At 29.9% G+C, this 11,510-nt stretch overlaps 1 protein-coding gene across 1 annotated transcript; it reads right to left on the bottom strand.

Moving 5' to 3' along the window:
• Positions 1-6,359: 6,359 nt before the first annotated feature.
• LOC105650954 (E3 ubiquitin-protein ligase SINAT2) lies at positions 6,360-11,062 on the bottom strand. The gene is made up of 4 exons (XM_012237920.4): positions 10,737-11,062; positions 8,961-9,263; positions 8,019-8,405; positions 6,360-6,939 (listed from the first exon to the last, which is right to left on the bottom strand). The coding sequence occupies exons 2-4, from the start codon at positions 9,177-9,179 to the stop codon at positions 6,619-6,621; spliced, it is 927 nt and encodes a 308-aa protein (XP_012093310.1). The 5' UTR covers positions 9,180-9,263; positions 10,737-11,062; the 3' UTR covers positions 6,360-6,618.
• Positions 11,063-11,510: the final 448 nt, after the last annotated feature.

Consider the following 11,510-nt stretch of genomic DNA (forward strand, 5'->3'; position numbering starts at 1 on the left):
GATTCCGGCCACCCATTTGCAGTCCCAGTGCGTGTAGCTTCGATCCGGCACGCGTAGTTTTCGTCACCGATCAAATAAACTCCGGCAAGAATATAATTGGGTATAAATTAATTTTTATTAATTCTCAGAAATTAATTAATTTTTAGTAATTTTAGTTAATTAATTTGATTTTAGTAATCTCGGATAGTTAATTTAATTTTAGCAATTCTGACTAGAAGTAATTTAAATTAGTATTGATCTATCAATTAAAAATTACTTGATTAATTAAAATTGAATTCTAGTAATAAATAAATTGTTAGGAAATTATAACTTATGGAATTAAAGAAAAATATATGAATTAATGTTGATACGGAGAATGGATGGGATTAATTGACTGAATTGATTGCCCGCTGGATGGGCCGTGAGAATCTGATAGTTGACTGATTGAGTTAATTGGTGAATAGTTGAATTTTAGGAGAAATGCTGCCGAAATTTCGGTAAAAAATAAAATTAATTATAGCAATTAAATTACTTATAGAGATTAAATTGTTTATAGAAATTAAAAATATAGAATAAGATTATTAGAGTGATAAATAAATAAGGAAACCCAATATATATCTATAAATATATATAGTTTAAATTAATAAGTGAATTAAATGACCGGTAACCAAAACTAGTAAACGAATATAAAATAGAATCTTCAAATTTAAAATTCTTACTTAGAATTTTATTGTTTATCTTAGAGGTTTATAAAATTCCGAAATGCAAGGACAAAGACTCGAAGCACGTGGCTAGAAAGGCAGTCCCCTTAGAGGACAATAAAGAACTGTGAGTAGTGTTAGATAATTCGCATCATCCGCCTGCATTCATGCATTCACGGCTAAATGTTATCATGCATTATGGCCATATTGTGCTGCACTATTTGTTGATATTAAATATTGTTTGATTACTTGTGATGTGATATTGTTGTGCCTTGTTTGTGTGGAATTGGGATGAAGTGGGTCACCATGGGTTTGTGAGACTGTTTCTGTTATACGGATCCTGATTCTGATTTCTATTATATTCTGTTACTGCTATATGGATCCTGATTTTGATTACTGGTACCACATATTCTGTTATTGAGGTTCTGTTACTGATAATTTTGATTATTGGTACCACATATTCTGTTATTGAGGTTCTGTTACTGATAATTCTGATTACCGGTACCACGTATTCTGTTACTGAGGTTCTGTTACTGAGAATTCTGATTACTGGTACCACATATTCTGTTATTGAGGTTCTGTTACTGATAATTATGATTACCGGTACCACATATTCTGTTATTGAGGTTCTGTTACTGAGAATTCTGACTATTGGTACCACATATTCTGTTATTGAGGTTCTGTTACTGAAAATTCTGATTTCTGGTACCACATGTTCTGTTACTGAAAATTTGGACTATTGATACCATATATTCTGTAAGGCTCGTCAGGGGTTTCGGTGACTCCATTGACTAATTTCCACGTGATATGATTATATGAAGGTGATAATAATGGTGATTGCTGTTGTATTGCCATTTGTGTGACACTGCATGATCATATAACTAAACGGGTGACCACATTAAAATATTTTAGCATCTGTGTGATTGTGTGGGGTGAGGGGGTTATCTAACTCTACTCATTGAGTTTGGCGCTCACCCCTGCCTACCTATTTTTTTTCAGGTAATAGAAGAAAGAAGAGTCCTATGGAGTTGAAACATTAATTATAGAAGACTGTTAATGAGAAAATAATGAAGTAAATGTAAAGGTAGGGTTCCGCAATTGTATTCCAGTTTATATGAACTGTATTAGTGATACATAATTGAAATAAATTATTGGGCCTGCATCCACAGTTATGAATAGGAGATGAAGTTTGCATAATATAGGCTTACTACGGGCTTCGGGGGCCTTAAGCCCACCCAGGTCCTAGTGCCGGTCCGGTCCATGGAAATGGGTCGTGACATTAATAGACTTAAAAAAATGTCACTATTGATTTGGAATTTAAAAAAAAATAAAAAGGAAAAAAAATAAAAATATAAACTAACGTCATTATTTGAATTAAAAAAAATAACGTTGTTATAGTTTAGAATTTTTCAAAGAAAATAAACAAAAAGGAAAAAAAATAAAAATAATTAAATTTATAGTGGAGGGTAATTTTGTTAATAAATATTTTAATGGTTAATTTTTAAAATTAATTTACAAATTCCATCAATTTAGTAGAATTTGAGTTAGGTACATTTGATTCCATATAATTCGTACCATATAATTCGTACAATTTAAATCTGTATTTTTTTATTCCAAACACAACATTTTGGATTTTCATATGAATTCCACAAAATTTTGTGGACTTCATTTGTTCCAAATAAGCTCTTAAGGAATCATTAATCATAGATATCTTTTGCTCAAGATTATCTCTATCTAAAAATATGTTTAACATAAAAAAATAATTTGTATTATTAATTAAGGAGATGATGTATAATTATATGTATGGTACTCAAAAGAGAATTAATATTTTTTTTAAAAAAAATTAGATGATAATTAAATTATAAAATAATAAAATATTACATTAATTCATAGTGTGGTTATTAATTATTGAAAAAATTAATTAATATTCTATTATTAATATAAAAATCTATTATTTGTATTATTAATTATTACAAAAGAAAAAAATAAAGATTTTTTTATTAATGAAATATATTTATTATATAATTATTAATTATTGAATAAAGAAAATGAAAAGTTTTATAATTTGATTTCTTCAAATTAGATAATTAAATAAAAGTTTTAATAATTTTAAAGTTTTAGTAATTTTAAAAATAATAAAATTCCACATCACTAATTAAGTTTCATAGTATCATGCCATATAAGTAAATTTAGTTGATCTTTTATATATTTATATATATATATATATATAGATATATAGATATAACTAAATAATACATGAATAAGGAATTACAGGTTTTATGGATAGCAAGTTATTAAATATTTTTTATATCTAATGGTCCGTATTTAAATAGTTTAAATCTAATGGAAGTTGACTATTTCTGTATCTATACAGAATTTTGCATTTTTGTACAGTAGTTTTACCCATCCAAGTATGAGCATTTAACCAATAAAAAAGTAAGTATGAGCTCTAAAAAATTAATAAAAGTGTAAAATTAGAATAAGAGATAGGACTACAGTACAGAAGTTAAACTTTCTGTATTAATGCAGAATTCTTATCTACTGTTAGATTTAAAATATTTAATTATAAACCATTAGATCTAAAGTTAACCAGATGACCTGCTACTTACAAGATAGATAATAAAAAATAAAATTTTTATTTTTATTTTGTAACTAAATTTTTATTATTAAATATGAAAATAATATTTAAAAATATTTGATAACTAAATCGGTCATTTATTTTTTTTTTTGAAAAATAAACTGGTTATTTATTGTTTATGGATTATTTAATTTTATTCATATAATTATATTTATTATTATGTTTAAAATCTTGTTTTGTTGATTCAAAGGATACCAATTCAAACTATTTAACAACAATAAATATAAAGTATCCTTTTAATAAACAATTAACACAAAGACTATACTAAACGAATATTTTTCCTCTAAAATACATTTTCCTGAAAAAAATATTAATCATACAAATACTATTTTTCAAATTTTAAAATTTTTGTGATGCTCATGATAATTTTTGTACATATTATAATACTTAATTAAAATATGACTCATAGCATGATTATTATACTAAAATTACTTTATAATACCTGTAATTCTAGTCATTTAAGTTGAATTTTATTGTGGTATTTCAAAAAGAATCGAAAATTATTTTATTTATCAAAATTACCTTTATAATCTCAAAAATGTATTTAGTTAATACAAACTTAGTGTTAACTAAAAAAATGACGAAAAATTTTAATTATATCATTACTGGTATTATAAATCGCATAATGTGTGAAACACCAATAATAATCTTTTGAAAATTTAAATCAATACATATTTCAATTTGTATAACTCAAATCTATAAATATTTTAATAAATGATATTAATTAAAATCATTTATAAAAAAATTATTTATTACCGTTAAATATTTGCAAAAATTTTAATATTCGTATTAAGACTTCTTATTCATCTATTTTTTATGTGAAAGCATATCATTATTTCATAAATACATAATTACAAAAAATTTTTCTAAAAGTTTTAAAAAAAGGAAATTTGAAAAGAAAAAAGAAAAAGTAAAGTTTACCTGCTATAATAAGTTAGCATGTCAAATGACACCAAAAGAGTGTATCTGTATTAGTACAGACTTTTTAAATTCTTTACTGTAGTAAAAGCCTAGAATAAAACTATGGTATAAAAGTTAAACTTTTTGTATTGATGCAAAATTCTTATCTATCATTACATTTTAAATTTTAAATTTAAACTATTAAATCTAAAGTTAACTAGATCACCTCTTACCTACAAAATGGATAATAAAAAATAAAATATTTATTTTTGTTTTGTAAATAAAGTTTTATTATTAAATATGAAAATATTATTTAAAAATATTTGATATTATTTATTGTTTATGGATTTATTTAATTTTATTTATGTGATTATATTTATTATTATGTTAAAAATCTTGTTTTGTAACTTTGCCGATTATATTAATTGTACCCCATTTTCAACTTAATTTCTGAACATTTCAATTTGAAAATTTTTGAAAATTTTGTTATCACTGTACCCTAATTTAAAATCAATGTCCCAATAATCAATAAACAATGCAGATATGGGCCCACACACTGACACAAGGGTTAAACTAACCCAACCCCTAACTCTCACACCAAAACGCACCGTTTGGACTTAAAAAAAAATACAAAAACCCTAAACAAAAAAACTCCCACGATAGCAACCCCTGTCCCAAAAATCAGTTAGCGAAATTGGGTGTTTGGTTTCTGAAGAATTTTTGGTGGATTTAGGCGGGTTCTTGTCGTACGAAAATGGGTTTTTGGTAAGAGAGAAGTTTAGTAGAGTCAATGATTGCGGTAGGACTAATCACAGATTCAACTTCAGGAAAACACTCAATGTTAAAACTTTGAACTTTGAAGAATTCAAGAAAGATGGATCTTTTTTTTGTTTGATTTTGGATTGAAGGTAATTGAGCGCTGTGATCAGCCATTGAAGCTTGTTTGCTGGTCACTGCTCTTGATATATTCCTCAGCATAAAGTAATTCTCACCACCTTAAAGTCATTGCCCAAGAGAAAAAGATAATTAGATACATATTTAGAAAACAAAAAGGAAATTAAAGATTAAATGAAAATTTTATGAACTCACCTGAAATTGTTATAATTAGACTGTCCAGGAAGTCACCTTAAATTACTGCTAAAAACTAAAATGCTTGCTAAATCTCTGTAGCCTCCATGACTAGAAATGAAAAATAAAAATTGGGTTTAATTTCTCTCGTGTTGGTCTTTTCTTGTATTCCTTCAACAAGAAAAAGAATCAATTCTCATCATAATAAACCCACATGCAAGCTAAAATAATCTGCAGCAATCATGAGGAACAGTCCTGCAATTTAGAGAAAAAAAGCTAAATCTATGTGTACAAAAAACCAAGGAGTTAGAGACTTTGGGGACAGGGGTTGCGATTGTGAGAGTTTTTTTGCGTTTAGGGTTTTTGCATTTTTAAATTCAAACGGTGAGTTTTGATGTGAGTTAGGAGTTCAGTTCAACTCTCGTGTCATTGTGTGGGCTCACATTTGTATTATTTATTAATTTTTTAGACACCGATTTTAGATTAAGGTACAATAATTATAAAATTTTCAAATGTCTAGAAATTAAGCTTAAAATGGGGTGATATTGATATAACCCGTAAAATTCAGAGAATAGACAACACAGTTGAAAAACAAATAAAGAAGGAAGAAAAGTGTCAGCTAATCAAATTAAATAATTCACCTTTTTTTCTTTGCCTCTCAATTTGAAATCTCACGAACTCAGCTATCACAATCCAATCGGCATCAGTGCTACAGAAAGCAGAAAACCTAGAAGGAAACGCAACCACACAAAATCCATCTTAAGCCATATTTATGGCTTGAAATAAATACAAATCTATAAGACTTTTGCCCTTTATACGAATATATGCGCGCAATAAAAAGATTTTGCGTAGTTATGTTGAGTTTTATGATTCTTCTTTTTTTTATTTTTTTATTTCAGACATACATGAGGAAATTATTTTTAATAGGTAGGTAGCTAAGTTATCTTCACAAATATTAAACGGAGTGTTAAATAGTCAATGCTACAGAGTTACCGTGACAAGATAATGAAATCAGTTGGTATAGTCTTAGATTGAGCAGAAATCAGTTAAAAGGATAAAACCAAATCGAATCAAATCAATTATATTTTGTAAAATCTAATAAATTTATTCAGTTTTAATTGATTTTGACTTTGACTCAACCCGCCATTTCCACACTCATAGCAGTATAATACCATATGGATCCTTTCTTATTTTCAAACTCCTCAAGAGCTACAATATAGCTGTCAAAATTAAGGTAAAACTGATCTTGCAAATTGATGCTACTTATTTACAAATCACACCCTTAATTTCTGAGTGCATTATACTTGCTGGAGTTTGTATAGTTTATACATCTCACTGTTCTTTCCATATGCGTCCCGCCACTTTCAGCTTCAGCTCTTGTTGATCACCTCCAGAAAAGAAAAGTGCCATGTCTCTCTGAATGATAAGTCCATCTTGACTATCTCGAACTTTCTTATGGCTATCGCGGATGCTTCTGGGAATTCCTTGCCATGTAAGCTTTCTGCCATTTCCACCAACTTCTAGACTGTAACTAAATTGCCTAGCCTCATCTTCACTTCCCATGAATCTCATGAAAGCCATGTAAACAGGTGCCATTCCTATTTGAAAAGCCTCAAAGTGCAAGCAGAACTGTCGGCCGAAACAGTTGAAGACCTGCATCAAGCAAAACAATTTATATGTACGAGCCTGTAAAGTTACAGTCAGTCTTCCTCTTAGATTGCTAAGGAAGATAGGATAAAAATAACCAATGGCTTGCCTATGCTTCAGAATTGTAGTTTCTTCTCATCTCCTGTGGAAAATCCAGGGGCATGTTTGGTTTATCTCACATAAGGATTGGATGAAAATAAATGTCTAAATCCAAAGAATCTGCTTGTTTTTAAGTAACTAAATAAGAATTTGTTGGTTACATTAAGTATAATGTCTAAACTCTACATATCATTGCAATATAAACTTAAATTATTCAAATATAAAATACATATAAAACAAAAATTGCAGATTATTTTTTAAACCAAACCAATGGGATCAATTCTAAGAACTGCATCCCATTTCCAATTTCGGATTGAACCAAATGTGTCCTAAGAGTATATATAAGGATTCTCGTTCTTGTATTAGTGAAAATGGAATTAATTACCATAGAAGAACCATGCTACAATGGAGTGCCGGGAATCAAAATAAATAATTGCAGAGATTACAGAATTCAACAATTAATTGAAAATCTAGATTCTTCTATGACTGGCCTTTTGTTCTCAGCAGACAGCAACCAAGAAATGCATGACCTAGCACTTAAATATCTCATACGATGTCCATATGAACTAATAGGTACAAAGATACATCTGATGCCATTTACGATTTGAAAATTATATAAAATGAGAAACCATGTCACTGAATAGACACACATCCATTTTCTATTAAATATTATTCTTTGGCTGTACTTTTTCATTCTCCAAACATGCATCAGTTGAAATTAGCAGTAAAAAGTCAAGAATGGATTTTTTTTTTTAAAAGAAAAAATGGTGATTAGCTATGTTGCCTGAGCACTACTGAAAAATTTAGGGTCTATGATTTTGTTAAAAACACAACCAAACGGCTTGAAATTTCAAGACTAAGTTTGCTGAAGGAAAAGAAATGAACAGTTTCAATGCTAGAAAATTTTGGAGCCTCAATACTCATTGAAACTATTAAATCAATCATTGATAAGAAAATCAGATAATGTTACTTAAAAGAAATCTTACAGTTAACATCCATGTCGCATTATCAATTTCTTGGGGATTGGATTTGACATATCTATGATTGAACGAACACCCATCATGCATGTCAACCTTGTGATCATTCTTGAGATGCATAACGAGAAGTGGAATGTCACCAGTGACAGAACATTCAGCTCCAGCATATACACAATTGTATGGACGATATTTGCAGTTTTTTTCATGCTTTAGCTTGATGTAGTATGGAAAGATATCAGGGCAGCCCATGATCTGGTATTTGCAAGGGAGTTCCAGTGACTCAGCTACTTTCTCGAGAGCCAAGCACCTTATATTGCCAAGTTCTCCACGGCAAGTTGGGCAAGAGTTGTGTACTCTTGCCTTGCAGTATGCACATAGAGTATGGCCATTGGGACACTGACATGGAAAATTAGTAACTTGGTCACTACAATAAAAGATAATGGATGAATCCTTTTATGTTGTCAGCACTGTGCTAATTGTGCAATGGTAGGATTTGATCAATATCACTAGCAAGAGCATTGTGTTGCTAACAAATGTTATAGTAACATAATTTACAAGCTATAAAGCATGGACACATTAGTGTTGGGTGTACATCCATGTTAGAGACTTCCCTAACACGTCACCCGACACTACACCACAGGCATTTGATGTGCTATGTCTTTCTAAGAATAGCCATGTCTTATCAATGTTGTGTCCAGCGTCCATGTCCATACTCCATCCTTTACAAGTAATATATAGTTCAAGAAAATTCAGTTACTCCTAGAATATAAAACTGTAATCCCTTCGTTCATGTTCCATAAGAACCAAGACCTTCAAACATATTTTTGACAACTTAGAACTGCAACTTGATTGTAGCAAGAACCATCTAAAAGAAAAAAGTTTTAATTTACTCAGTAGACTCTTTAAAGAGAATCTTCCAAATTTTTTAGTTTTTATAATGAAAAAACATACCTGGTAAATTGGAGGACACATTAAATTCATGCAGACAGGGCATTCAAGCAGGTTCTGCACATCACTAGTTGATGATGTTTTGAGATTTCCACCTAAACAAGTTGCAGCTTTTCTGAGAGGCGATACTCGTAAATCAGCACTGGAAGTTGCCATTTCATAATCTGCATATGCAATGCATGATTCGATCATCTCCTTACAGATGGTATCCCCAGGAGCCATTATTGATTTGGTCAATTTTTAATGCTTGCACTAGTGAAATGAGTACTTTAATCGAAGTTTCTGGTATTCAGAAGTCAGCTTACCCTGTGAAACATAATTGTCAAAAAATCAATCTCCATGAACATCCAATTTATGCAATTTCTTTTCTTCAATTCTAAGTTATCATCACTAAATGCTGAGAATTAGGAATCACAACACAAGGTGCTAAAAGACAAAGCGACTGAAAATACCCCCTTGAAAGATAATGAAGGGGAAAATGCACAAGATGAAATAACTATTTCTTAATAACAAAGAAAATTAGAAAGGTACTATTAACAGTGAAAATAACAAGTATTATTTGTCTCTTTGGCATGAACAGTTTCTTTGATTTTGAAATTTAAACTATATTACCCAAATGGCTACATAAAGAAATGAGAAGGTTGAAAATTTGAGTTTATCACTGTCTGCCTTTTTGCATATTGCAATAATTATAATAATACGATTTGCACATATTATAAGTTCAATGTGATGCATGCCTGAGCAGCATATAGCCTTTTACCAAAACTTCATAAAAGAAGAGACATTCTCTTCACTTCCAACGTGAATTTTGGAAACTGTCTTGCAGATGCCTAAAGCAGGATGCATTCCTTTTAATATTAAGAGAACCTAATGGATGTCCATGCAGTGTTAAAATAGTGAAACAAATAACTTACCCATGCTCGTATCACTATCAAAATTCTCTTAGGAAGACATAATTAAGCCAAATACCAGAATTTACCCGTAAACTATAAGCATGCTTTCTGGTTAAAGTGAAAGAGAGTTAATTGACAGCTTATTTCTGATATCTAATTTCATGGAGGTATGGTTCTCATTACTGAGACATCTATATCTATCTAGTATGAAAGCAGAATAGTATTTACAAACCCATTAAAGGGTCAAGCAGTTGAACAGAAATTGCATGATTTCAAAACAAGCAATTCAGAAATATAAACTAAAAATAATCGAAGAATGAAACTTTGTGCATTGAACATCAATTCTACTGAAGAGATGCTTTATTTTAGTATCACAACAGATGAAGTCATAGGACGCAGATAAACTAACTACTAATCTCAGTTTACTGTAAAAAAGTCGCGAATTCTCAAACTTTGAGAATGCTTCGATTACTACTGAACAAATGTTGTCTGCAAAAACTTGCATTTTTGCAAAACAATTGCACAGAATAATTGCATATTTGTTTTCCTTTCTTTTCTTAATGTAGAATAATAATGGTCAATTCAAGACCAAAGTCCCACAGAAATCTCAAATTTCAAAATGGAGATTTCACATTTTCAAGCGAATTCCAGAAAAACTGAAACTACCCAGATTGAATTACCCTTCCAAATTTTGACACAAATAATTACACAATCAAATAAAATCCAAACACATAGTTTTAGTATCTGACCAACAAAACCAACAATTTCGGTATTAATCAACCATAGCAACACATGAATGTGAAACTTCACAAGCCACAGATAAATAAATAAATAAATAAAAAAACACCAAAAACATGAAAGAAGAGAACATAAAAGAAAATCTAACCTGGAATTCAAAACCCATATGAGGAATTGAACCCAAAAACTTGATCAACCACCAAAAACAACAAAGGAGGCCGAACAGTGCAAAAACAGCCAAGTAACGGTAAAAAGACCCAGACCCAGAGTCCAAAATCTTGAATATTTAATCAACTTTGGTAGTGTCAATAATTGCATCATCTTTGACATCGAAGAAAAATTTGACAGGAAGCAAAAGAAGTGGTGACGTGGAGCGAGGAGCGTGATTGCAAGGCACCGCGAATTGCGTGTCTTAGCTTGGAACAAATTACGGCTACACAAAGAATCAAAGAGAGTGGGATCTACCTATCCATTTCCATGCAATTACATTGATGTCTGTGTATATAAATATATAATAATATAATGAGTAACGACCCAAGGAAATCTTTACACCTTTGCATTGTTGAGCTGGTAGTTTAACATTTATTTTGGTTGTGTTTAAAGATGTAATAATAGTATATTAATTCCCAGATGTTGATATGATAGACAAGTGGTGATATTGTTTATAAATAATTCAATATTAAATGTAGTATTACTCTTTCCTTCTCGTAGAGAATAGTGGACCAATTATTTGAGCTAGCTCACTAACCTTAATTTTAATTGTCAAAGAAGATTGGATAATTATCAAACATCCTAATTCGATGTTAGATAGATTGTTGGAGGCTAAATAATTTTCATATTCCTCTTTATTTATTTATTTTTTAATGCATAGGAGGGGTTTCAACAGAATCATTCGTGGAAGAATATATTAGCAGCTAGAGGT

Source organism: Jatropha curcas, chromosome 7, assembly GCF_041381405.1.
Source record: "Jatropha curcas cultivar XTBG-Jc1 chromosome 7, XTBG_Jcur_1.0, whole genome shotgun sequence".
NCBI classification, from domain to species: Eukaryota; Viridiplantae; Streptophyta; class Magnoliopsida; order Malpighiales; family Euphorbiaceae; genus Jatropha; species Jatropha curcas.